Source organism: Apodemus sylvaticus, unplaced genomic scaffold, assembly GCF_947179515.1.
Source record: "Apodemus sylvaticus unplaced genomic scaffold, mApoSyl1.1 scaffold_227, whole genome shotgun sequence".
In the NCBI taxonomy this organism is placed as follows: Eukaryota; Metazoa; Chordata; class Mammalia; order Rodentia; family Muridae; genus Apodemus; species Apodemus sylvaticus.
The window spans coordinates 179,928-207,044 of NW_026263341.1; the positions used below are offsets into that span (position 1 = coordinate 179,928).

General features: G+C 54.3%; 1 protein-coding gene across 3 annotated transcripts; it reads left to right on the top strand.

The window, feature by feature from the left end:
• Positions 1 to 1,586: 1,586 nt before the first annotated feature.
• Positions 1,587 to 26,840, top strand: LOC127676173 (zinc finger protein 787). 3 transcript variants are annotated; one of them, XM_052172119.1, is made up of 3 exons: positions 1,587 to 2,006; positions 13,780 to 13,868; positions 25,159 to 26,840. In XM_052172119.1, exons 2-3 carry the CDS (start codon positions 13,790 to 13,792, stop codon positions 26,223 to 26,225), a joined length of 1,146 nt encoding a protein of 381 aa, XP_052028079.1. In that variant the 5' UTR covers positions 1,587 to 2,006; positions 13,780 to 13,789; the 3' UTR covers positions 26,226 to 26,840. The 3 variants fall into 3 exon arrangements, with proteins under 3 accessions (XP_052028079.1, XP_052028080.1, XP_052028081.1); XM_052172120.1 differs by lacking the exon at positions 1,587 to 2,006 and adding an exon at positions 2,457 to 2,534; XM_052172121.1 differs by lacking the exon at positions 1,587 to 2,006 and adding an exon at positions 2,541 to 2,623.
• The last annotated feature ends 277 nt before the right edge of the window (positions 26,841 to 27,117 follow it).

Below are 27,117 nucleotides of genomic sequence, written 5' to 3' on the forward strand. Positions count from 1 at the left end.
ACCTGAGCACCAGGGTGGAGTCATAGCGGAGATGAGGAGATAAGGAGACTGGAGGGCAAAACATAATTGCACATTTACTAGAGTGTTGTTTTGTTTTGTATTTTCTTTTTTGTTTTTTTGTTTTTTGTTTTTGTTTTTGTTTTTTTTTTGAGACAGGGTTTCTCTGTGTAGCCCTGGCTGTCCTGGAGCTCACTCTGTAGACCAGGCTGGCCTCGAACTCAGAAATCCACCTGCCTCGGCCTCCCAGAGTGCAGGGATTACTGGCGTGCGCCACCACCGCCCAGCGTTGTTTTGGTTTTTTAAAGATAAAGGTTGGAGAGACAAGAGAAAGTGTAGGAGTCCCAGCGCCTTTGTTCCTTGTAGTTGTTACTGAAAGTGGCACAAAGCTGTTCCACTCAGGGTTTCATGGGTGAGTGTGCATCCCCTGACCCTTTGAGGCTCACCATGGAGGAAATATTTAATCTTCAGATTACTCGGTTTAATAGTCTAAGAATTCTGTGTGGCCCAGGACTCGGGATGGGACAGTAACTAACTTAACCGTGTTTACTGCTGCCAGTTTGCCTTTCAGTTTTGTTAGCTTTAAGCCAGGAAGGAATAGTTAATTATTTTTTACTGTCCTCCGTTTACTCTTTAGCTTTGGGGCCATTTTAATGCCCGTGCAGTGGGTTCGCCTTTAGCCTTTTGATCAGTTACAAGCAGCCCGTGATCTTTATCACCCGTGGAAAGGTCCTGGCTGGTTTATCTTTAATCTAACCATGAAAGTCCAGCCCTTGAACATGAATTACAGGCAGTTTGGACGTTTTCCATTACAGGGCTTAGCATGGGCCTCTTCTTGAGTTTTCTGCCTGTCTACACATCCTGACAGACCGGCAACCAAGCCTGGGTGGTGTTTCTTGCTATGGACTGGGTTCTGCTTTCCAGTTTCTGACTTTGTCCTCAGGTGTCACCTATCTTTTTGCTTCTGGGCTTGGCTTCTTTAGGCTGCACAGGATTTTCTCTGGTGCAGGAGGTGTTTCTTTAAAAAGTCTATCCCTTACTTAGTCCAAATAATCGCAGCACCTGACGTCTGCTTGCTTGTGTAAAGGTAGTTACATGTGATGCACATTTGTCTCAGAAGCTGACACTGATTTTCAAGTTTCAAATTGGAAGCAGAGAGCTGTAGAGGGTCCTCTCATTCCGTTTCTCCATCAGCACCCTCCGAACTGTGATGGACCTTTCTTCTGGGAGTCAATAATAAGTCTTAGAGACACACTCAATTAGGAGGCCGACTCTGAAAGTTCGAGGTCATTCTTGCTATGTCACTTAATAAGGTAATGTGACCTCTGGTTCTCTGCAAAACTGAGGCTGATCTCAAGATGAGGTCGTCCCAAAATGCAACCCGCACCGGAGGCGCGAACGGAAGCGGCGCAAGGTTGCATTTTGGGGAAAAACCACAGATCTCGGGAACCAAATTCTTGCTGGAGACCGGCGTTGGCCTAGAAGCGCCCCGGGGCGGAAGGGGTTACGATGATAGAGACGACCGGAGGACTGGAGTAGTGGGAGCCTCGCCGCGGGCAGATCGCCGCGCAGGCGCGAGGGGCGAGTCTGGGTTGGGGGCCGCCCCGACACCCGGAAGTGTGCGCCTAACGGGTCGAGCCCAGCCTTCTGTCCTGGGAGGGGGCGGGGCCCGAGCCCCTCGGAGCGAGGCGCCATAGAGCAGAACGGAGGACCTGGGTCCTAGATAATTCCGGAAGTGGCGTCCCGAGGCGCCTCTCCGTACCATAGAGCCGGAGAGGGTGGCGGTCAGGGGGTCCCGGAGCTCCTCTGCCTAGAGCGGCGAGGTAGCGGTGGCGGCCTGGGAGGGGGAGGAGAGGGAGAGGCGCGAGCGGAAGCGGCCGGGAAGGTCACTTCCGGCCTGGGCGCCCGTCCCCCTGACCCCAGGGTCTGAGTCGCCGCTGCTGCCGCTGCCACCATCCGCGAGGCAGGCGAGAGGAAGAGTGCGGTGTGACGGCCCCGGGGCCGAGGAGGTGAGGAAGGCCGCGGGCTCAGGGGAGCGTGCGCCGAGTGGCTGGCATGAGAGCGCGTCGGGAAGCCGCGCTTCGGACGGGGGTGGGTGGGGAGGCGGGAGGGCGAGCGCGGCAGAGCGGACGAGTGCGCGTGCGTGTCGTGTTAGGGGTGGGGGGTGGGTGGGCGTGAGCGGGCGCGCGGCCCGGGAGTTCGCGCACGCGCCGGAGATGTCGGCGCCGCGGCCTGGGGCAATGCGCGTGCGCTCCTCGGGCGCTTGTGCGGGGCCGGCAGGCACCTGAGTTATCCGGCCGGTGGAGCCCTGGCCTTCCGGACTGTACTTGCAGCGGGTCATGGCCGGAAGTGCCGGGGACTTGTTGCGGGGGCGAGGCTTGATGGGGGAGGGACCCCGCCGCCTGGATGGGTCTGACCGGAAACGGCGGCCCTTGGTCAGTCTAGGCTCTAGTTCTCCCTTGTCCTCTTCTGCCTCACATCGAGTCGCCTGGCCCGTTGCTGCCTCGAGCGCCATGCGCTGGCCTTTGATCCAGCGGGTAATTACGGGATGCAGGTGGCGGGAGGCCCATTCGCGTGCTGACCGGCGGCAGGAAGCACGTCCTGCGAGGGGAAGCGCCGGGCCAAGGTCAGCACCGACTGGATCGTGATGGGCCGCCTGGACTGTTGCCTTTTCCCCCAGGGCGGACTCAGGACTGGGCCCAGCGCGGAGCCCCGCCCCTCAGCAGCCCTCCCGCCTCCACCCCCTCCCACCCCCCCAGTCTGTACAAGAGTAGGTCATAGGCTGACCCCCAAATCCCGGGCATGGGTGCTCCGGCACTTGCAAAAGGTCAGTCGGAAAGTGAATGGCGAGGGAACCGACGCCTGTGTTAACAGCAGGCTAGGAAAGTGAACAAGTAGGGGTGGATAGCAGACCCTGACCCAGTACAGCCTTGGAGAATCGCTCAGGGCGTTATTAAGAGGGCAGCGACTTGATGGCTTCCCGCAACCCTCCATGTTGGGCATTGTTGAGGATCGAGCTAAGGTCTGGCCTCTGCTCTGGGGGAAGCACAAATGGGCTTTAAGCCTCTTGGGTCAAGCACAGCTAACCTTCTCTTCTGCTTCTCCGGAGTCACTGAGTGCTGTGCTGCCATGGCCCAGCACATATGTTCTCATACATTTCTTCTCTCCTACATTCTCCATCTGACCGGGATGGGATGGGAATGCTGGGCTCGGGGTGAAATTCAAGAATGACTTGCAGCCACTGGGATTATTCCCCACGAGCTCTGAAAGCCCAATTCCTTGCTTCTGCTTCCTAAGTTCTTCAGCCATAGATAAAGAAATTTCATGCCGTTCCCCATGAGGACACAACAAGTGTTAACAGTGATAACCCAGGGCAAGGGTTTTCATACTTTGTGTTCAGGCAAAAGTTCAAAAAGTTTCAGGAGCCAGCGATTCCCAGTCTTGGCTCCTTTACAGTTCTATGACCTTGGATGTGTCACTTCCCCTTTCCCAGGCTGTTTCCATCTGCAGTCTACTTAATTGTCACATTGTCACAGTTCCCCGAATATGCCCAGTCCATCAAGACTACAAACTCAGCTAACCCCAGGACATTGAATTGCACTGGTGGGGATGTGGGTTGGAGGGCTGCTCTCAGGGCCAGCCCTGCACACAGGGTGGGTGACACTGGCCAGCTTGACAGGGATCTTGTAGTTCTTCTTTTTGCAGTAGCTCAGGACAGTAGGGCGATATGCCAGTGTCCATGAGAGTTCTAGGCCCAACAGGGCATGGGTGCTGAGTCTTGGACAGGGGGACCCTGGACTTAGGGGAGATGGCAGGATGCATAGCTCAAGGCTATCAGTGACCATGTAGTCACTGGTGGGCACCCATAGCTCCTGTGCGTGCCCAGACACACTTCACAGGCTTTCCAAAACCATATCGTCATTCTCTGTCTGACTAACCAGGGATGTGCCAGGTGTTGGGCCTCCATATGTAGGAGAGACTGAACATTTGATGCCTTATTTTGAGAGGATGGCAGGCACCTGATGCTGAGTTCTCTTGAGGCCCTGGGACAGAAGTGGCCACCTTAGTTTTGGCAAGATAGGACAGATGCTTACTGGTGCCTCTGTGCCCTAGGCCCTAAAGTAGCTTCAGGATACAGTACATGTTTGTGATTGTAGTGCCACTGTTGGAACGGTTCTTTTTGGGCTTGGCTGGATCTGGGGTTACAGCCCTGTTCTTAAGTGCTGGCCCCTGGGTTGGGTTCCTGGTTCCTTATTGTATGGGTAAGCTGTTAGGAGACTGCATACGGGGCTGCTGGCTGGAAGGCTCTTGAGACTTGGCTGCATTCTAGACCTATGGTAGGATGATTGCAGTAGCATAAGCAGACAGGATAGGTGGACGGGACTAATGCTGGTGGCTGCAGTGGGTAGTGAGAATTGAGATCTGTGCCAGCTGTAGTGGAGGCCTCACTGGCCTGCAGGGCGAGTGGAAGCGGAGCTGTCGTGACCTTGAGGCCTCCGGAGTGCACAGAGCTGTGGAGAGACCTCCGAGCCTTGTCCAGGTGGGCTGGGGGACCTGCCGCCACTGTGCGTCTCCTGTTCTGTCTCTGCCTTGGCCTCTCCCTTTGGGCTCCCAGGACAGTGCCTTCTCTCCTGTGCCTGGTGGAGGGTGCCTGGCTTACGGATAGATAATGCTGCCTCAGAGCTAAGGGCAGGGCTGCTCAGAGCATAGTTTTGGGTTTGTGTGCAGATCAGTTGGTCAGGGCGGAGTATAGTTCCTGCCCACCTTCGAGGACTCCTTGTGAGGTTTGGGGGAGGGAAGCCTACAGGAGCTTAGACCCAGCCAACGGGAGCAGATGTTAATCAGGAGCCATGCTGCTGTCCCAAGCGGGAGTCTGGCCTACACAGGTGTGACTGGGCGTGTGCTCGGTAGCTGTGTGAAGTGTTGGCCACTCAGCTGTCTAGCCCTTGAAACAGGTACAGCAGTGACAGTGTGTAAGAAGTGTTTCCTCCAATGGTGGTTGGTAGAGGTGCCTGCCGGCAGGCTTCTTATTCACTCCTGGGCAGGTGTCACGATGTTCTCCCTGGCACTTGAGGGGCTCAGAATCCAAGCTTATGCACTTATAGCACCCTGTACCCCACAGCTTGGTGTCTAATCTGTGCTTGGTGAATGTGATCTGTTCTGTTGGCTAAGGAAGACAGCTGCAGCCGTGGGAAGGGAGGAGTTGGGAAGGCTTCCCAAGGGAGGAACTTTAGATACTGGGCCCTGGCACATGTGCATGTCACCTCAGCAGATCTAGAGAGGTGTAAGGCCAGGTGATATCTACACACCCAGAAAACAGCCCAGCCCAGAGGGTGGGTCTGAGGTGGCCCTGTACTGCAAATGTAATGTAGTGTTTTTAGAGGGTTTTAGGTTTACAGAAAGTTGAGCAGGAGCACTGTTCCCTTATGCCCGTCCACTAACCCCAGGCTCCGGGCTGGATGTTGTTGGTGTCCATTCCACCTCATCCTGAGGTGGCTTGCTGTTCTCAGTAAATCCTGACGGGCACTGTAGTCATCCAGCAAGCACAGTGGACTCTGGAACAGGGTTTGGCTTGTGGCAGTTTTCAGTTACTTTCCATTGGTTAAGAATTCAGGTGCTCAGGAGTGAGTCTGAAGATCTGCAGACACATTTGAGGCTCAGAGCTAGTGCTCAAATCCAGGTTTGGCTTGGCTTCTGCTTCCTGGCTGTGATTGGCCAGGAAGTGCTCCTCAGGAACTGCTCTAGCTGAGGGCCACGTTTACCACAGCTTTACAGTGGAGTAAGAGTCTAGAAGGCTCTCCTGGGGTGGGCGGGGCCAAGGCTTTTCTCTATCCTGACTATGTTTACTTCATTTCCTTGCCAAACAGGCCTTGCTAGCCTTGGTTGGCAGTGACCATACTTTCCTGAAGGGACTAGAGTCCACAGGAAGTGGGTGTGCTAGATCAGTTAGGAGCCAGAGGATCTCATCCACTGAAACACTGGAGGGGGGACCAGGAGGACCAGGAAGTGACTCCGTGCCATGTCTAAATACAGCCTCAGATATGGATAAGTGACGATGTTCTCAGAGTGTGACTACCAAAGCTGGATGAGATGGAGCAGTCCCTACAAGCTCACCTTGTGGGACAAGTCTGAGCCCAGCGATGGCGGACACTGGGATGCATCTGCTGCATGGTGAGGACTGCCTGAGGACTGAGGAGATGGAGGCTCCGCTTTGGTCTGGTGCTGGATGTAGGCCTTGGTTAAAGAGGGAGCTGAGGGCTGGAGAGATGGCTCAGTGGGTAAGAGCACTGACTGCTCTTCCAAAGGTCCTGAGTTCACATCCCGGCAAACACATGGTGGTTCACAACCATCCATAAGAGATCTGACATCCTCTGCTGGGATGTCTGAAGACAGCAACAGTGTACTTGCATATGATAATAAATCAATCTTAAAAAAAAAGAAAAGAACAATTATTTAAAAAAAAAAAAAGAGGGAGCCTAAGAGCCTGGTGTGAGGGGAAAGGCCTCACACAGACAAGGGAAGGCAGAAGGGATCTGCTGGGAAAGCAGAGTGGTTGCTCTGTGGAGCACCCTAGTGGAGCACGGCAGGACAGTGGGAGGGTGAGGCCAGCCAATGCCATCAATGTTCTGCGTTCTCAAGTGATAAGTACCTTAGTACTCGCCCTCAGATCCCAGAAGGAAACAGAAATGATGCCAGAGAGTGAGTACAAAGCTGCCGTGGGTTGGGAGTGGGTCCTGGACAGGAAGAGGAAGTCAGCCCTTGAGGAGAGGAGGAGCCGGAGTCTCCAGAGGGAGTCGGGGTAGGCAGTGAGATTGGGGGTCTGGAAGGCGGGAGGATGGCAAGCTGAGGCCACACGGGGTCCTTTGAGATCTGGGGGTGAATGTGGCTTTTGTGGCTAGTGGGGTGGGTATGTGATGGGGTTGGTTTAGGCGGGATAGTGTTTCCTGCTCATGGCAGTTTTACTAAATTAGGGAGATCCCTTCCATAATATAAATTCACCCACTAAAAGCACAATCTGATGGCTTTTGCCATGGTCACTGCATTTTGGATTTGACACAAGAGATTTTAGAAAATGTCTACTCGCCTCAGCCCTAGGAGCCATTGTATCTCCTCTATGGCAGTGCTTCCCAGCCTTCTAATGCTGGGACCCTTTAGTGCAGTTCCTCATGTAGTGCTGACCCCCAACCATAACATTAACTGATTTTGCTGCTAATTGTTTAGGTAAATATCTGCTATGCAGGACATCTGATGTGTGACCCCAGCTGGGGTCTCAGTGGACAGGTTGCTCCGTGGGTTTGCGTATTTTAGGTGTCTTACATAGAGTTGAGCAGTCTATGTTGTCCTGAATTTGGCTTGCTTTACAAGCAGAAAGCCTTGGAGGGTCACCTTTGCTCTCTGTGTCTTTGTGGCCATGTGTGTGTGGTGTGTCATGTTGGCTGTTTGTGTGCATGGGCTCGTTTGGGCTTCTGGGTTTACGGCTTCCCTGACCGTTTACATCTAGAGTTCCATGTGACAGGATTTTACTCTAGAGTGTAGACTAGTAAATGGCTGCATTGATGGTGACTGCTTGTGTAACCTGGAAGGCTGGCCTGGTGCTTTCCGAAGCAGGTCAGCACTTTGCCCTCTCCGCACTCAGGCCACAGGCTCTCCAGCCCCTTTACCCTGTTTGTGGGGTCGGGGTCTCAGCTCTCCTCCCCCAGGCCTGGCTGCCCCTCCTGGCCCTGCGGTTGCAGCTCTGCACTGGTCCTCAAGCTCTGCAGCCACTGAGCCGTCTGCCTCAGCTCGTCTGCCCAGGGTTTTATTTCACGCTATTTGAACTGAGTGAAAGATTAAGGTCATGGAGTGGAGAGAGGTCTTGAGAGGTTTAGTCTAGATCCAGAACTGGGGTGCCAGTGAGGGAGGAGAGAGAACAGAGGAGACACTGGCTTGGTTGGGGCCTTTGAGAAAGGGGGAGATGAAGTCCTTGCTGGTGAACCAGGGGGGTGGGTGTGGGTATAGAGAGGGTGCTTGAGACGCAGAAGTGGATGGGGGCACTTGGTGACAGTGAAGTCCGAGAGGGTGTTTGTGAATGAGAACTGGTAGAGAGCAGGCCGCCTGGAGGTGGTAAGGAAGGAGAGGCCCTGGCAGGCAGAGCAGCACTCCTGCCTGCTGGGAGGAGGAGGGGAGGGAGGCATTCCTGCCTGGAAGCCAGTGAGGGAGCTGAGGGCCAGGAGGGGCTTTGCAACCGGGCCCAGCCGATGGGGGCAGGGGGGGGGCGCGGAAGTAGGATTGGCAGCAGAAGAAAGCAAGGGGATAATTGGTGGGCAGGCATCCAGAGGGGGGGTGGGTGGGACCTAATAACAACAATAATAACAATAATTTGTCTGGGTTAATAGCTCTGTCAGATCCATGTGCTAATTGGATTGCTTAAGGGCCCTGCTGGGAGGGGTGGGGCTGAGGGAGGGTGCCCTTTCTTTTACCTCTGCAAGGTGGAGGTCAGAGCAGGCTGAGCTCTGTAGAGGCTGGAGGTGCTGGCTGAGCTGGGAGAGGAGGAGGACGACGAGGGGGGGATGGACCTCCAGGGTCCTGTTTGTTCGGAAGGTGCCTAGCAGCTTGCTGCCTGGGCTGTTGGATGTCTGCAGAGATTCTAGAGACTGAAGCTAGAGGACAAAGCCTGTCACAGGCAGGCACGAGCTCTGCACCGGGCATCCATGCACATTGTGGAGTTTTCTTGTGCTCAGGGTGGGGCCTTCTCTGTGGGAACTCTTAGAGACTAGGGAGTTGGGTTGTGGCTCCTAAGAGTCCCCTGGTTCCTCTATGCCTCCCTGCAGATATGGCATCCCCACGCTGTGAGATATTGGGTGGGTCCCACACTTCAAGAACTTTGAACAAGAGGGCCAGTAGTTGAAGAATGGGTGGGATTGGAGAGATGGCTCAGCGGTTAAAAGCACTGACTGCTCTTCTGGAGGTCCTGAGTTCAAATCCTAGGAACCACATGGTGGCTCACAACCATCTGTAATGAGATTGAATTCCCTCTTCTGGAGTATCTGAAGACAGTTACAGTGTATTCACATATAATAAATAAATAATCTTAAAAAACACATAAGAATGGGTGGATGAACACATGGGAGGACTGGGTTTTCTTTTTGAACCCTTTTCAAGAATATGAATCCCGATTCATCTCCATAAGCTTGCTTCCACTGGCGGCTTCACACAGCCCTGTGAAACATCTGTCGTGTTCGGATACAGCGGAGGCCTTAAGAGCTTTGCCTTGCTCAGGGTCACGGTGTGCAGCTGTGGTAACACGGCTGAGCTTCCCGGTTGGGGTTGTCCAGGTGAAGAGAGGCGGTGCCTCTGTCTGGTATCTGGCCTGCTCTCCGCTTGTTTGCTCAAGTCAGTCAGGTGTTGTGAGCTCCTGCAGAACACTCTGTCCTGCTCTAGGCAGCCACCTAGATGGCCTTACAGCCCTGCTACCTAGAGGACACACACAAGAGGGCACCTCTGAGGCTTGGTAGAGATCTGCCTCTACCTCACAGGTAAACCCAGGTTCCTGTGTTGTGTGGCCTGCTGCTCCTCTTTGCCAGTTTGCCGGCAGGGGCCTGGAGCAAAGCAAAAGATTATGCAACAAGGCAGGAGGAACAAAGTGCCTGCCCTTTCTGAGGTTAGAATCTGCAGGGCACTTGGCGTGTGTTGTGGAGAACATACATGGATGGCAAGTCTTTCCCAGTTATTCATTTCTAAAACCGTCATTGACTGTGCCTGAGGCTCACCATTTTGCCCCACTGCCTGGTCAGCAGGCCCCAGGGAACCCTGTGTCCCCACTCCCCAGCAGTGGGTGTGGGTATGCTGCCCTAGCCAGCCTTTACAAGGGTGTTGGGGACTGACGTCAGTCTGTCTGCTGCGTCACAGGCCTTTTCAGGCTTGAGTTGTTCATCTCCCCAGCCCCTTCCAGGAAATTTTATATGGTGTACAAGCCATGGGATAGGAATCCACGCTCCTATATCCTGGGCCCAGCAGTGCCTTGGAATTGTGTGCTGCCTTGGTTGAGAGGGACTCACACAGTAGTCAGCAGCAGCAGCAGCAGCAGCAGCATATGGCCTGTAGAGATACACGCTAGGCTGCCCTGTTAACAGGCTGTGCTTCCTACCAGGGCTTTTCCTCATGACTCCCAGGCCTCAGCTTTGAAAGCTGCCCTTAGTTTTGCATTCCATGCTCCTTGACATTAGAAGTCAACTAAACTTTTCTTATAATTGGCCAGATAGTGCAAACCTAAATTGTCATTCATATAGGTGACTTGGAACTTTTGAAATCTGACTATTTGAAGGGAGACATCATGTGTTAGGAAGGGTTTGGCCAGGCTGGCAGACCTTTTCCAGCCAGCACAGGTTAGGCTCCGCATCTGTGCCTGTGACGCCGCCAGTTCTCTGTGGCCAGCGTTGCCTGGGGGTTGCTTCACTGCCTGGTCAGTATAGTGTGGCGTTCTGGTTTTTGGGAAAGAGGCTGTTCTCCTCTGACCACTGAAGACATTCTGCGGGGCTGAGGTGAAGAATTGCAGGCTCCCCCACCCCCACCCTCCTTCCTGCAGGAAGTTGGATGGAGCTGGGAATTCCCAGCAGCTCGAGCTGTTTAAAGTGAGAGCACAGCATCACACTTGGCAACCGCCTTCACAGGCCAGGTCTCTCCAGCTCCGGGAGCTCCTGGCAGTACCTGCCGCTCAAGTCCCGTTCTTCCTTCCCCCTTAGGTACTTGTATACTTTTAAAAAAGGTTACTTTCCATTAAAGGTATTTGTGTGCTGAAAATGTGCTGCTGTTTTATTATTTTTTCTCCTGAGACAGAGTTCTCTGAGTCAATAGCCCGGGCTGTCCTGGAACCCACTCCATAGACCAGACTGGCCTCAAACTCAGATTTGCCTGCCTCTGCCTCTCTAATTAAAGGCATGTGCCACTACTGCAACACCTGAACATATGTTGCTTTAAAGCAAGTCCATAGTTGGGTGGTATATTAATATATTCAGAGATTGCATAGCAATCTCTGCTGTCTAGTCCTGAATGTTTCCATTACCTGTCAGGAAGCCCATACCTCTTCATGGTCACTGCCACTTCTGTCCTCGCACGGCAGCCACTCACTAGTCTGCTTCCTGTCTGTGGACTTGTCCGGAGCATCCACACCCATGGACTCCTGCACCCTGTGACCCTGGGCTTAGGGACCTTAAGTAGTTCACTCACCCGATCCTGAGCTTAGGGGTCTTGGGCAGTTCATACCAGAAACCTAGTCCTGGTGACCTCGGGCTCCGTGTTAGGCAGTTTATGCACCTGGAGCCTTATACCACGTGACTTCTGCCTTAGTGACCTTTGTCATTTCATGCAACCATATTGCCCTGGACTTAGTGAGCTTGGGAAGTCCACGCATATGGATTAACGGGCTTAGTTCTCGTTCCTTCTCTAGCATTTGCTGTCTGTTTTTAGCTGCCACACAGCGCTGCATGCCTACCCACTCATGATGTTGCACAGATGGGTGTTTTCTCTGGCGTATGCCAAGAATGGAACTGTAAGGTTTCTCGGTAACTGCTTACCGCTTGAGAAATGTACTGTTTTTCCGAGCGACAGTGCCATCTGACATTTTCCCAGTGTACTTCAAGTTCTCTTTGTGGAGTTCTCTTGTTTGTTTCACTTTTAAGACAAGAGCTCATGTAACCCAGTGCTTTTTCATGCATCATGTAGCAGAGGTGTGCCTCCTGCCTCTGCGTCTCAGGCGCTGGTATTAACAGGTGTGCACCACGACATCGAGCTTCCTTTGGAGTTTGGTGTTCATGGTGTGCCACCTGGGGCCTGGAAGGGTTGGGTCTTGTGTAGGGGAGGCAGACCTTTCTCTTTCCTAGAGTTGAGGGCTGTGTCTGAGAAATGAGCTGACATAAAGCAGATTGACTAGAAGGAAGCTTGGCTACCTCCTTACATGTGAAAGCCAGGCCCTGTGGGTGACTGGGCTGCGGCTGGCGTGGATGGAGGACTGTCCGTGCAGATGTCCCTTCCTTGCCCTTGGCTCTTGTCTCTGACAAGATAGTTTATTCCCCTGGAACAGCGGGGCTGTGTCTCAAGAGGAAGCTGTGCTTTGGCTTTCAGGAATAAAGGGAGTCATTCCTGTCTCCACAGACGTTGAGCTGAAATCATTCCTTGCCTGGTGGTATGTTCTGGTGAGGTTCTGCTGTTTTGTCAGCTTTTGCCCACACAACTGCCCGTTCTGTTTTATAGTCTTTAAGGTTGTCAGATGAGGAAAATGGATAGAATGGAAGAGACTTAGACTCGATGACACCTATTGGTGTCATACCCTGATGGCCCGTGACTGCCTTTTCTGCTGCCCCACTACCACCACCCCCCTACCCCCCTGTCCCCTGTCCCCCCACCCATCCCCGTTCCTGTCCCAACTCCTACACATTCACATGGTGGTTGTGGCATAGGCTCCTGAGGCTTGCTGACATTTGTCACGCCTCCTAGTTTCCCCTTTAACCCTTGCCGGTTTCTCCCCCAGGAGCTTCTGGAGAGGTAATCATGCGGTAGTGCCCGCGCAACACCTGTGCACATTCCCAGAGCTGTTGAGACCTGGCTGCAGCGCCTGGCGACCACTGGGTCTGTCTGATCTTTTTTTGTGGTCCTGCCTTCTGGGGCAGGACCACGTACTGGGATTCATCGAGTTTTGTCTTTTAAGCTTCTGCTTTGCCCAGTACCATTTGCCTGTGTTTTCATTCACACCACTGCTGTCTGGTACGGGCACTTGGGCTGCCTGGCGCTGCTGTGGGTGCTGAAGGTCCCATGGGTAGTGCTGGCCTAGGAAGAGATGTCCGAGGACTGACTAACTTGGTACAACGTGAAGTGGCACTGGAATTGAGGCGCGTAAAGGGTGGGTAGACAGGCCTTTTGAGGAGGTGACTCTCATCTCAAACATAGTCTGGCAGAGACGGTTGTCATCACATGCTTAAAGGCTCTCAGGGGCCGGGAGGAACACAGCTGAGGGGGCCCAGGTGGGCGGGCTGGTGGGGAACCTGTGGTTCAGGGACTTCCCGAGGGCTGGCCTAGAAGACCTGTATGTTAGTTACCGTTGCCTTGTGGCTCAGGCTTGCCCAGCCCTGCTGCCTGCGGTTGGCTTGGGGTATAAATTTAGGAAGCAAGTCAGTCCACATGTCTGCTGCAGGAGGTATAGACTTTCTGTGTCTGAAATTCTTTTTCTGGGGTATAGGGGTAGCAGGTTCGAGACAGGGATTCTCTGTAACAGAGCCCTTGGCTGTCCTGGACTCATTTTGTAAAGCAGGCTGGCCTTGAACTCAGAGATCACCCTGCCTCTGCTTCCCAAGTGCTGGGATTTAAAGGCCACCATGTCTGGCCCTTGAAATTTCCTTGTGTTGCTCATATTTATGTAGAAATGGACAGCCTTCTGACACTGCTGTCCCAGTTGTCCTTGAGCATCCTCGGTTTAAGGAGTCCTTTAGTTGGGTGCTGTATGGCATGCGGGCCTCTGCCAGTATGGATCAGATCTGCATGGTCGGGTCGGAACCCATGCACCTCTGTCCTCCACATCGTCCATGAGGAAACTGAGTCATGGCACTGTCCTGCCTGTTTCCAGCTTTGGGGAGCTGAGCAGGGGTCTGGGAGGGTGACTGTGGCCTGTTTAGCAAATGGGGGCTGAACAGTGTCTGGAGTCAGGGTGCCGTGGCTTGAGCCACCACCGTCTGGTGCAGGCTCCTGCCTGCTGTGCAGTCTTTGTTCCCTTGCGCTGTAACCCCTGTCCCCTGTCTTTTACCTTTTCCACAGGGAGCCAGGCATGGAGCTTCGGGAAGAAGCGTGGTCTCCGGGGCCACTGGACTCCGAGGACCAGCAGATGGCCAGTCACGAGAACCCAGGTGAGGTGGCCTCGGTGGTCCCTCAGCCAACCCCACTACTCTCCCGCCAGGCCAGGGAACCATCCTTGTAACTCTGGTTGCCTGGACTCCTGCCCCTTGCCCTCCACGAGCCCCACACTCCCAGCTTAGAAGGAGAGGCTGTGATCAGGTCCCCAAGGGTCCTCTCAGCAGGACCACCCAGGGCCGTGGAGCCGCCTTTTGTCTCATGTCTGCAGCTAGCTGCTGTTGGGTGCCCCTTTGTGCCCCATATCCTGTTCTGGCTCCAAGAGTACCCTGTCTGCTTTGCGGTTGCCCTCACATGGGTGGGCCCCCAAACCCAGGGTCTGGAAGGCGGAATGAATGCGGGAAGGACCAGGAAGGGGACTCTGAGGTCACATGGGAAGATTTGGGAAGGGTGGGCTGGCCTAAATATGAAATGATTCCCTTTTAAGTGTTGGCAACATGTGTTCTGTTTGTTTAATAAAGCATTATTGGGTTGAGAAACTCTCCTGTGGGTTATGTGGAGCTAGGTTGTCGGGTAAGACCCGTCCTGGCCCACCGCCACGCTCCTCCCTCCCCTGCTGATTCCAGCCTGAGGACAAGAAAGCTCCTGAGAAGGCACTGTGAGTGGGCCCGGGTGTGTCTGACACCTGGAGCACACGGCATTGGTTTCCTCCACGTTAATAAATTGGTGCTTACAACACATTGCTTCAGTGTTCCTTAGACTTTACTGTCATGGCCCAAGGCTGTTGTCACCTCCACCTGTACACTGCCACGCACCCACCTGTGTGGGATTGCAATAAAAGTTTGGCACAATCCTGACAACTCCGTTCACGCCCGCCGACCTGAGGTGCCACTGCTCTGCTTGGGCAGACGGACCCCAGCACCTTCAAGTGCTGGGCTTCACACTCGGGCTGAGAGAGTGCAGCCTAAGGTGGGGCCAGCCCGGATAAGAAACAAAACAGGCGAGACGGGCACCTGGTGGAATCAGAACAAAGTGCTCCCCCTGCCCCAGGCCTGCAAGGACAGCAGGGACTAGGGTGTGGGGGATGGTAACTCTGGCTTAGCCGAGTGTCCAGGAGCGCTGAGGGGCCTTCTGCCAGAGACTGGGACGAAGGTCTCCCCACAGCCCCACCACAGTTCTTGCTGAGAGAGAGAGAGAGAGAGAGAGAGAGAGGGGGGGGGCAGGCAGACAGACAGACAGACAGACCGACCTTGATTCTAAACTGTTTATTGGTTGTTCATCCTGGAGAACAGGTGCGTACACATTCCCCAGGGTGGGTCAGGAAGGAATGTCCCAGAAGGGAAGCTTATTGGCTAAACCTTGGAGCCCCCCCCCCAGCTCCCGCATTAGCATGGAGACCTCTGTGTCCTCTGTGTCTGTGTCACCAGAGCCGCGGTCATGTTCTTTATGTGGGGAGTTGTGGTCTCCTGTTCCGGGCCAGGGATGTGGGTGGATCTGGTCGGGAGTAGGTGAGATACCCACTGTCGTCAGGTGGGTGCGGGGTTTCTGACCCCACTCCACCTTGCTCGGTTCCCTGGTGTGGCCCGCTGCCCCGTACTGACTGGCCTAGTTTCCTGTCTGTTGCTATGCTAAAATAACAACAGAACATTACTTAGGGGAGAAGGGCTTTTAATTCCAGGTTCCTCATGTCATGAAGTCACAGTGGCAGGGACTTGAAACAGTGCATCACAGCCGAGAGCACAGGGGATGAATGCGTGTCTGCTAGCTTGGGCCCAGTTGGATTTCTTTCCATTACCTTTATTTTTTTTTTTAAATACCTTTCCTTCTCTTATTTATTTATTTATTTATTTATTTATTTATTTATTTATTTATTTATTGTGAGTACACTGTAGCTGTCTTCAGACACACCAGGAAGAGAGCATCAGGTCTCATTGCAGACCGTTGTGAGCCACCACATGGTTGCTGGAATTTGAACTCAGGACATCCGGAAGAGCAGTCAGTGCTCTTAATCGCTGAGCCATCTCTCCAGCACGATTTCTTTCCATTTTTAATAGTTTAATTTTCCCTGATTAGGGGAATGATACCCTCACAATGGGCTGGCTCTTTCCACATCAGTTAACTGATGACAGTTCCCATAGACATACCCACAGGACATCTCGGTGTAGACAGCCAGGTTAATGTAGGTTGTGTGAGGTTGACAGAGCTGTCTAGCACACTGATGTTGCTTTCCCTAGGCTCTGCCTCACTCACGTGCTGGTCTGGTCATCGCATCTGACTGGGCACCAATGATGGCTCTCAGCACGCACTGGCTCTGCACAGTGGGTGCCATGTTGTCAGATTGGCAGAGGGCTGGATTGTGGGGTTCTAGGATTCCGGGGTTCTAGGATTCCTTTCTTCTTTCTCTCCTTCCTTCCTTCCTTCCTTCCTTCCTTCCTTCCTTCCTTCCTTCCTTCCTTCCTTCCTTCCTTCCTTCCTCTCTCTCTCTCTCTCTCTCTCCCTCCCTCCCTCCCTCCTTTCTTTTCTTTTCTTTTCTTTCTTTCTTCCTTCCTTCCTTCCTTCCTTTCTTTCTTTCTTTCTTTCTTTCTTTCTTTCTTTCTTTCTTTCTTTCTTTCTTTCTTTCTTTCTTTCTTTCTTTCTTTCTTTCTTTCTTTCTTTCTCTTTCTTTCTCTCTCTCCCTCCCTCCCTCCCTCCCTCCCTCCCTCCCTCCCTCCCTCCCTCCCTCCCTCCCTCCCGTCCGTCCGTCTTGAACTTACACATTTCTGGGAAGCCTGTTCAACCAGAGGGGCTGCTGCCGCAGGCGCTGCCCGAACGGCACTTCAGTGTGTCCTCTCAGTGCGCAGACCCTTGGAGGTCAGGCTGCCTGCTGCCCGGCCTTACTGTTGAATGTGGATTTGGGGCCGAGGCTGAGCAGCTGTCGTCGGGATGGGGTGAAAGAAGATCTGGGTCTCCCTAGGCAGCCGTAGTTTCGTAGTTGATCTCTTAGGCTGCTTTTCTCCTGGCTGCTCCAGCTGCCATGTGAAATGGGCAGTGGCCGTGGCCAGGGAGACCCCTCCACACTGGCTTGGTCCTTAGCTCAGGGACAGGATGCTCGGAAAGAAAAACAGAAAAGGGCTTTCAGCTGCTGTTTGGTAGTGTCCTCCTGGGTGATGAGGAGGCTCTGTCCTCCGGGTACAACATTGCACCCACCCTGCTATGCACCTTGGTCACCAGGGAGAGCTTACTTCAAAACTGTAGAACAGGCCTTGAATCTTCCCAGGTCTCTCTGTAGGAATACAGCAGCACATAGCCAAACCCCAAATCCAGAGTCCTTAGAGCACACTGACAGTTGTCAGGCCTTGAGCATCCTTGCTAGCTCTAGCAGACAGCAGATGGGATAATCACCTCAGCCTGGGTATGTTGGGGTGGCTAAGAGGAAGGTGGCAGAAGAGATGACCCTCAGGTATTCATCTGGGAATCTTGGGGACAGGGGTAGGGACACGCTCAGAAAAAGTAGGTGTTTTGTGCAGAACCTTGTGGGACATGAGAGGACAGGGAGGCCAGTGCCTGGAGCAGCCTGGGTTCTTCAGCCAGCTAGGTCCAGCCCTGCAGGACACAGCCCAGCTGGTCCCTGTCGTGAGTGGGGAGGGGGAGGGGGAGAGTGTCTGATAGTAGTAGGGTGGCAGAAGGCCATTGGTGTGACCACAGTAGAAACGACCAAGCCCATCCTATCGCTTTATAGACAGGTAACCAGGGTACGTTCCTCCAGAGCTCTGGATTGCTTAGATGTGCTGAAAGAGACCATGGCATGCAGGAGAACCACGATCAGAGAACTTTTCAATGGAGCAAACTTAGGAAAGATTCAGAGTCAAAACCCAAATCATCTCAGAGTAAAAAGACTAACAGCAAGTCAAGGGAATAGGCACATTGTTCCTCAAATACTAAAGGTGAGCGAGCGTCCAAGAGCACGGACATTGACCTTCCAGAAGAGCCGACTGTGACTGCAGCTCCACAGTCCGACAGCTCTGGGCATCTGTACCCACACCCACAACGCCCTGCACCCCACCCCATAATACATATAAGTCAAATTTATTTTTAAAATGTGAAAGTGGGATAATTGTAAGATGAAAATGATTTTTTGCCTATTTTTGTTAAGTTTTTGCTTTTTGAGACAGGGTTTCTCTGTGTAGCCCTGGCTGTCCTGGAACTCACTCTGTAGACCAGGAGAACAGCACTGCCCAGGAAACATGAAAAATTTAAGAGATGCAAATGGAGTAAAGAGTGGGGTTTAGGCAGAGAAAGTGTGACGTAGGTTAGACTGAGGCCCTGACACATTGGAAGCAAGGAACAGAGTGCTGCTCCTACCCAGGACCCAGGCTCCATTATCAGCACCCGTGTCTCACGGCTGTGTGGAACTCCGGCTCCTGCTCCAGGAATCTAGCGCCTCTCTGGCCTCCAGGTGATCTATACACTTGTGGCATTCATATGCACAGACACGTGCACATGCAAATATAGATACATCCTAAAACCTAATTCATGTGAGGAGCCCTGCCCTGCACTGGGGCTGTTGCGAGAACCAGGCAGCAACAGTGAGAGGGACTGTGAAGAGCAGGGCGCTGGTAGGGCTCAGTCGCAGCACTCTACTGTAAAGAGCAGGGCGCTGGGTAGGGCTCAGTCGCAGCACTCTACTGTAAAGAGCAGGTGCCGGTAGGGCTCAGTCGCAGCACTCTACTATAAAGAGCAGGGTGCCGGTAGGTAGGGATCAGTCGCAGCACTCTACTGTAAAGAGCAGGGCGCTGGGTAGGGCTCAGTCGCAGCACTCTACTGTAAAGAGCAGGGTGCCGGTAGGTAGGGCTCAGTCGCAGCACTCTACTGTAAAGAGCAGGGCGCCGGTAGGGCTCAGTCGCAGCACTCTACTGTAAAGAGCAGGGCGCTGGGTAGGGCTCAGTCGCAGCACTCTACTGTAAAGAGCAGGGCGCCGGTAGGGCTCAGTCGCAGCACTCTACTGTAAAGAGCAGGGCGCCGGTAGGGCTCAGTCGCAGCACTCTACTGTAAAGAGCAGGGCGCTGGTAGGGCTCAGTCGCAGCACTCTACTGTAAAGAGCAGGGTGCTGGGTAGGGCTCAGTCGCAGCACTCTACTGTAAAGAGCAGGGTGCTGGTAGGGCTCAGTCGCAGCACTCTACTGTAAAGAGCAGGGCGTCGGTAGGTAGGGCTCAGTCGCAGCACACCGTAGCATGTGCCCAGGGCCCTGCGTGTAATCCTGCCTGCTGTAAAACCAAACTCCAGCTTCCCGGCAGAATGACTTAGAAGGAGAGGAAAGGCCGCTGCTACACTTCCTGACAAAAGTCTAAATCTGTGACAGTATGCGGGTGAGAGGTCAGCCAAGAGTTCAAAGGGCGTTGACAAAGAGCAAGAGCCAGTTAAGTCCTCACCTGGGTGCCTTTCCCGGAAAAGCTATGCTGACTGAGCTTTGTACAACCCCAGTGACCAGGAAGAGACAAAATGTGGGCCGCGGGCGTGGGCTTCATTGGGACAAAGAACTAGAGGCCACCCAGATGCCTGCCCACGAAGACGACTGAGGGAAGGACAGAGCCTCCATAGGACAAGGAAGGCAGCAGGGGTCAGTCCTGTAAGCGGCCGCAGTGTTCTGATTCTGTCGTCACCCACAGAGCCGTGGCGAGGTGAGGATAGGCAGTGTCTCTGTGGAGAAAAGGAGGACTGCATAGCTTAAATAAAAACCTTTGCTTTCTGAGGATTCATATGGCAAGCACCAGTGTGGAGTTTTATTTGAAAACAAGACACAAAACAGGCACCTCCTGATTCTGCTCCCTGAAGACTGCGTTGGCAGGCTGACCTGGAGGCTCTAGGGCAAGAAGCAGATAAGCTAAACGGACTTGTTGAGGGCACCAGAGCCCAGGGTAGACCACGGGCCTTGCAGAGGTCCCCACTCAGAGTTGGCAGTTTAGCCAAAGTGAATTTAACATAACATTCGTTTTTGCTGTGGTACTGAGGATCCAACCTGGAGTCTTGGCTAGACGTTCTAGACAAGGGTGCTACGCTACCACAGAGCTACATCCCCAGTCCTGTTTCTATTTTTATTTTGAGACAGAGGCTTGCGAAGTTGGCTTTGAGCTCCTAGCCCAAGCAGGCCTTGAACTTTCAAACCTGCCTCAGCCTCCCGCGTAGCTGGGATTGCAGGTCTGTGTCACCAGAACCAGCCTGTAGCGTGAGTTTCATATGATGCCAGGAAGGGGGGAGATTGATTTGCTGAAGAATAGAGAACCTTGAATACTGGGCACAGATGGTCCGCCTACAGCCTCCTGAAGTGACCAAGTACCAAGACCCTGATGGGGTGTCGTGAAATCAGTATAACTGCTATCTCACAAAACAAAATAGCTGCCCCTTCTGTGTCCAGTTAGTCTGTGATCTGAGCATGGTCCCAAGCGGTACCAGAAACTTGAGAAAGAACCAGGCAGCATCTCAAGGCTGCCTTTGGCAAGGGTGAGCTGCCAGTCTAATGGTCCAGAGGTGAGGTTGCAAGTTCCATCTCGCTGCTGGGGTATGTGAACTCGGCTCAGGCAGACAAAACACAGAATGCTAGGCTGCATTTTACCCTGTGCCAACATCAAGGTGCTGGGTATGCCGGGGTGGGGGGTGGGGCGAAGGGGTGGGGGGGCAGGCACCGCTCTGGTGGGAAAATGCAGCCGAAGATGGGCATCTCAGCCTGCGTGAGAAACGGTGCGGGCTGAGGCCAGAGCTGGGGCTCCTAACTCCTTGGTGTCCTGCTGCCACTGGAGGCTAGGTGGAGTGTGGGATGGAGGGGTCCTGGGGGGCCAGGGCTGCTAAGGAGCGAATGTCCGGGAGCCTAGAGGGGCCTTCTGCAGGAGACTCGGGCGGTGCAGGCTCTGCAGGACGAACCCACAACGCCCCCATGACGGTTCTTGCTGAGACAGAGAGAGAGAGAGAGAGAGAGAGAGAGAGAGAGAGAGAGAGAGAGAGAGAGAGAGAGAGAGGCAGGCAGGCAGACAGACAGACAGACAGACCTTGATTCTAAACTGTTTATTGGTTGTTCATCCTGAGAACAGGTGCGTACACATTCCCCAGGGTGGGTCAGGAAGGAATGTCCCAGAAGGGAAGCTTATTGGCTAAACCTTGGAGCCCCGCCAGCTCCCACATTAGCTTGGAGACCTCTGTGTCCTCTGTGTCTGTGTCACCAGAGCCGCGGTCATGTTCTTTATGTGGGGAGTTGTGGTCTCCTGTTCCGGGCCAGGGATGTGGGTGGATCTGGTCGGGAGTAGGTGAGATACCCACTGTCGTCAGGTGGGTGCGGGGTTTCTGACCCCACTCGACCTTGCTCGGTTCCCTGGTGTAGCCCGCTGCCCCGCAGATGTACTGTGTGGCTGGCAGAGACATAGATGCCTGGTTCTAACGTTTTGAAATTTTATTTTATGTATAAATGTTTTGCCAGTGTGTGTGTGTGTGTGTGTGTGTGTGTGTGTATGTAGACCACATATTTCCCTGGTGCCTGGGGAGGTCAGAGAGGGTGTCGGAGCTACATAGGGTTGTGAGTCGCCATATGGGTGCTGGGAATCAAACCTGAGTCCTCTGCAAGGGCAGCAAGGGCCCTTGATCACTGAGCCGTCTCTGAAGACCGCACTGAGGGGAAAAAAAGACGTTGCCAGCCCTGTCTTCCCTGAGACAGTGCGGTCGAGAGCAGCCGCCCTCCTGAGCTGGCCGTCTGTCCCTCGCTACGTGCCCACAGCACCTCTTTCCGACTCCATTGCTCTTTAGAACCTGCTGTTCTGTGGAGCACACGTTCTGGCCCACTTGAATTCCAGGCATCAGCTAAACAGGAACTCCACCTTTTATGTGATTAGCTCCCGGGGACTTAATATCTGCTTATCTACAAAGCAGGCGCACTAAGCAGACCAACCAGACAGTGGAGGAAGGTCAGAGCCTGGGGGAGGAGCCTGCCTGCTCCATCACTGAGCTCCTTACCAGCCTTCCCGGTTCTCGGACGGCCCCTCCCTCCCTAGGTTGTCACCTGAGCCTGTATTCAGCATTCAGAGTCCATGTCTGACTGCAAATGCTGTGTGGAGATGCACACAGCACACTGGCACTCTGAATTTCTGAGCTTTACAATGTTTTCAGTTCTACTCTGTGTGCATGGGAGGTTGTGCGGCAAGCATGTCACCGAGCACGTGGAGGCCAGGGCACAGCCTGAGGTGTATGTGGCCTTCTGCCATGTGCGTACTGTGACTGCGTTGAGACTGTGGGGCTCAGCACACCCTGACCTGCTCGCTCGCTCAGCTGACTTCCAGGCCCCGCCATGACACTGAACACACGCATCACTGTATTTGTTTTACCCTCATCTCCACCACCCTCCCCATGCACGCACTGGTCCCTTCCCCCCATAGTCCTCCTGCTCTCTCCTCGCCCTGCCGTCAGGCCTGGCCCAGCTCAGCCCCCTTCTACTGTCTACTTCATTCTCCCATATGTGCATTTAAGTGTGTGTGTGTGTCACTGTCACTGAGGCTGCCTTGCCAGGGGGATCCCGGAATCCATTTGTCTCTACCCACCAGGCAGCACTGGAGGTTCAGGTCTGCACGGCCATACACGGGTGTTGGGGATTTGAACTTGGAACCTTTTGCTTTCACAGCAAGTGAACTCCATCTCCCCCCGCCCCCAACCATATACATTATAGTTTCAGCTATTTTTCTTAAGATTTCATTCTTTCATTATTTCTCTGAATAAAATGGTGTTGTATGTAACTATTGTTTTGGGGAAGGGCTTCTAAGCTCGCCTCATTTCTGGGCACTTGTGATTAACAGCAGCAGTGAGCACAGTTGGGCAGGTATCTCTGCTCTGCCCACCTTGGGCCTACATTGTTTCCCACGTGAACCATGCTCATCCGTTTTGCCTTAGACTAGTTAGTAAATCTCAGCCTTGAGTATGTGGAGCCACCCAGGTTGGCTTGTGACAGTCCATCTGACGTTGGGGGTTAAAGCAGGGGGGGGGGCTGAAGGTCCTAGGGCTTCACGGGGAGCCCCCTCCCCCGACTTTGAGGTTGGAACTGCTGCAGATGTGTGAAGCCAGTGACCTGGTGTGGCTGCTCAGTAGGTCCGGTTGAGCACTGCACATCTTGGCTTCCTGGTTCCATCACCACGCACCGAGCCCTGGAACCTGGATATTTCTTCCGAGGAAAGAAGGGCAACCAGGGCACAGCCCCCCACAAGGACCTTGGTTTTGATCCAGGAATTTACAGATACCAAAGAGGATTTGAAGACAGTTGATCGGACTTAGAGGGAGAGAGAGATTCATAAGGCTCAGGGTATTCAGGAGAAGGGAGACAGAAAGTCACAGTTTTAATAGTTTCTTTTTTTAAAAAAAATTATTTATTATTATAAATAAGTACACTGTAGGCATCTTCAGACACACCAGAAGAGGGCATCAGGTCTCATCACAGATGGTTGTGAGCCACCATGTGGTTGCTGGGATTTGAACTCAGGACCTTCATAAGAACAGCCAGTGCTCTTAACCGCTGAGCCATCTCTCCAGCCATAATAGTTTCTTTTCAATAGAGCTTGACAGAGTAGAGACTGGGCCCCAGGGCCCCAGGCCCAGCAGGGTCTTGTTCACACAGGTTCTGATGGTATGGGAATTAAGTGGGAGCAGCTCTTCACAGTAGGACCAAACAAAGAGGGAATGTTTAATCTTTGCAGTTCTGACCTGCAGTCAGCTAAGAGTTGCTGTGTGGCCCAGAACTCAGGACGTCTAGGATGGGTATAGCAACAGTGGACGCTTGCCTGTCTTCTCCTTGCTTGTGGGGCTGGTCAAGCCCTGTCACTTCAGCCTTAGCCGTCCAGTCAGTTGTCACGGTCTGTATACCCTCTGCTGAACTGATTTTGAAGTAGCCCCTGAAGGCTCCGAGAGTTCCCATCTTAACCTTTGAAGGCAGCCTCCTGTTGAGTTTTCTACAGCTCCTCCACCTCCCAATGAGGCCCAGCTGTGGTGGTCTGCAGGCAGCCTTTCCCAGTGGAGCTGCGGGGCATTGGACCCTGCCTCCTTCCCTCGTCTCCATGCCTGTTGTTATCTGTCTGGCTTCAGGCAGGCCTCCTCAGACTATAAACCTGGACTTCTCCTTCTCAGTGTAGGAGGGACCTTGCCTCGAGCTCACTGTCACCCAGCCCTGACAGGGAGGGAGAAAGATGGCCTTCCAGACCTCTGTGGGCTTGGAGGAGAGCTATGGGCCGTTCACATCCTTTGTCTCAGAAAGCTGACTCTGATGGTCGTGTCTCCATTGCAGAGTTCCCCCTCCCTAGGATCCCATTCTAAGGAAGCAGATGCGGGCTTGGCACAGCCTCGGAGTGAGCTATAGTCACTCATTTGCAAGATTAGCTCTGGGGTAGCACTTGAGCTGTGGAGCTGGTGAGAGAGAGCACCCCAGGGGCCGTGAGAGCCTGACAGAGACGCTGTCTGGGTGGGTTGGCAGGGAACACCTGGTGAGGCCCCGGCCTATGACTGCGGGCCTTGGTTCTGCTGGGAAATGGGGAGGCAGAGGAAGTTTGAGGGGTGGGCAGGCCCCTGGGGAGATAGCAGGCAGGGTGCTCCAGGCCTGGGCAGGACCGGTCAGCCTGGGACGGGAGACGCGTGTAGAAAGGCTGGGCTGCCTTGGGAGGTGGGTGTTGTTTCCAGTTGTCCAGACCAAGGCTCCTCTTCTGTAGTTGTCCATGGTGTGTGTGTGTGGGGGGTGAGGGGTGGGGACAGTCCAACTTAGTTTGTAATAGAGGCTAACTATGTGGTTGGGCCTCGCATGCCCAGGCAGAGGGGTGAGCATACCTCCCAAGCTCAGGTCCCACCTTCTTTGTCTAACTTGTTTCTCCTTTTCTGTTGCCTACCCAGCAGTCGCAAATGTCCAGATGTGACACCATTACTTCCTAGCCTGCAGGCCTGGCCCTCCCATCCTGACTGGGGTTCAGAGGCGACTTGTCTTGTGCTTCCCCTTGCACCCTTCCCTTTGCCCACTGCAGCTTTGGTCAGTAGACCTTTGTGGGGGCCTGGTCGCCTTAGGTCTGCAGGTCCAGAGAAAGACTAGCAGAGAGGCCATGCTTGCAGAAGAAAAACAAGTATTAGGGAGATGGGTTACGAACACAAAAATACTTGAAGTGCCTCAAGTGGTTGGTGTCCTATGGGATAAGGTGTGCTGGATACGCATGGGTACAACACAGCAGTCCTCACGTTGGAGGAACCCGGAAAGCACGAGCTGCCCTGGGCCACTCAGTCAGCTGGAATCCATTGGTAGCCCGCCCATGGGCGTTCCCTGTGGGTCCACCACCTCTGACTTGCCTCCTCCTCCCTCTTGCTTTGCAGTGGGCATCCTCATCATGGATGACGATGACGTCCCCAGCTGGCCCCCGACCAAGCTGTCCCCACCCCAGTCTGCACCTCCTCCTGGGCCCCCGCCCCGGCCCCGGCCGCCAGCACCCTACATCTGCACTGAGTGTGGCAAAAGCTTCAGCCATTGGTCGAAGCTGACGCGGCACCAACGCACGCACACAGGCGAGCGGCCCAACGCCTGTACCGACTGCGGCAAGACCTTCTCACAGAGCTCGCACCTGGTGCAGCACCGGCGCATCCACACGGGCGAGAAGCCCTACGCCTGCTCAGAGTGCGGCAAGCGCTTCAGCTGGAGCTCCAACCTCATGCAGCACCAGCGCATCCACACGGGCGAGAAGCCCTACACTTGCCCCGACTGCGGCCGCAGCTTCACCCAGAGCAAGAGCCTGGCCAAGCACCGGCGCTCCCACAGCGGTCTAAAGCCCTTCGTGTGCCCGCGCTGCGGCCGTGGCTTCAGCCAGCCCAAGAGCCTGGCACGCCACCTGCGGTTGCACCCAGAGTTGTCAGGGCCAGGTGTGGCGGCCAAGGTGCTAGCAGCCAGCGTGCGGCGTGCCAAGGCGCCCGAGGAGGCCACAGCAGCGGACGGCGAACTCGCCATCCCAGTGGGCGACGGCGAGGGCATCATCGTGGTGGGCCCGCCAGGGGATGGCGCTGCTGCAGCCGCGGCTCTGGCCGGGGTGGGGACGCGGGCTACGGGGACACGGTCACGCAGGGCGCCGGCGCCCAAGCCATACGTGTGCATGGAGTGTGGGAAGGGCTTTGGGCACGGGGCTGGGCTGCTGGCCCACCAGCGTGCTCAACACGGGGACGGGCTGGGGGTGGCGGGTGGGGAGGAGCCTGCACACATCTGCGTGGAGTGTGGCGAGGGCTTCGTGCAGGGTGCCGCCCTGCGGAGACACAAGAAGATCCATGCAGTTGGGGCGCCTTCGGTCTGCAGCAGCTGCGGACAGAGTTTCTATCGGGCGGGTGGAGAGGACGATGGCGAGGACCAGTCGGCTGTGGCGCGGTGTGCGGAGTGTCGGGGTGGGGAAGCCCGGTAGGGACGGGACGCCCGGGGGGTGGACAGGGCCCCTCGGGCTCGGTGGGGACGATCAGTGAGCAAGACCACGAAGGAGGCCCAGAGAGAACCAGACCGAAAGGAGCAGCGGCCTTGTCTCTCTTCCCTACTCCGTGCTGTTCTGGGAGTGAGGGGACCCGCAGCTATCCGTTCTCAGGACTGCCCGCAGCCTCTCTGCTGACCCGCCCTGCCTCCTGGCGGACCTGACCTTTGTAGGTTCCCAGTCTGGGAGCCAGTCTTAGAGAACTGCAAGGATCAGTTGGCACTAGACCCCCAAGGGAAAGACCATCCCCTCCACTGCAGGTGAATGGAGGGAATCCTGGTGTATGCATCGAGAGGGTCTTCCTTCTAGAATTTTCTTTTAATCATACCGTTTGACCCCCCCCCCCCAATCCATTATGTTTTCTGCCCCATGGGTTCTCATCGATTTTCTGCCCCAAGTCGTTCCTCTTTCTCCTGGATTTGCAGGAGCAGAGGTGTGAAGTGGCCTCCTGTTCGTAGCACGGTCTTATTGAGAGAATGGGGTCCTGTGTGTTTCCCGTCCTGGCGGTGGAAGAAGGGATATGGGGGCAATAAATGGCATTATTCAATTGTCCCAGCACTGCCTGTTTCTTGAGTTTGGGATGGAGAAGGGAGAGAGATTAAATGGAGCTGTCCTCACTTTGGTGTGCACAAGTGACAAGCAGATGGAGGGTGACCATGTTGGACCCAGAGTGTCCCAAACCTGTTCTGGAAAAGACACGTGCTTGCCGAGGAGCCCCTTGCTGACCTGGTACAAGGTCACTGTTGAGATGGTGGCCTGTTCCTGTTGGGTAAGGGATGGCTTATGGAGGACATAGAAATAGCACACCCCTCCCTGGTCCAAGTTTTAGTCA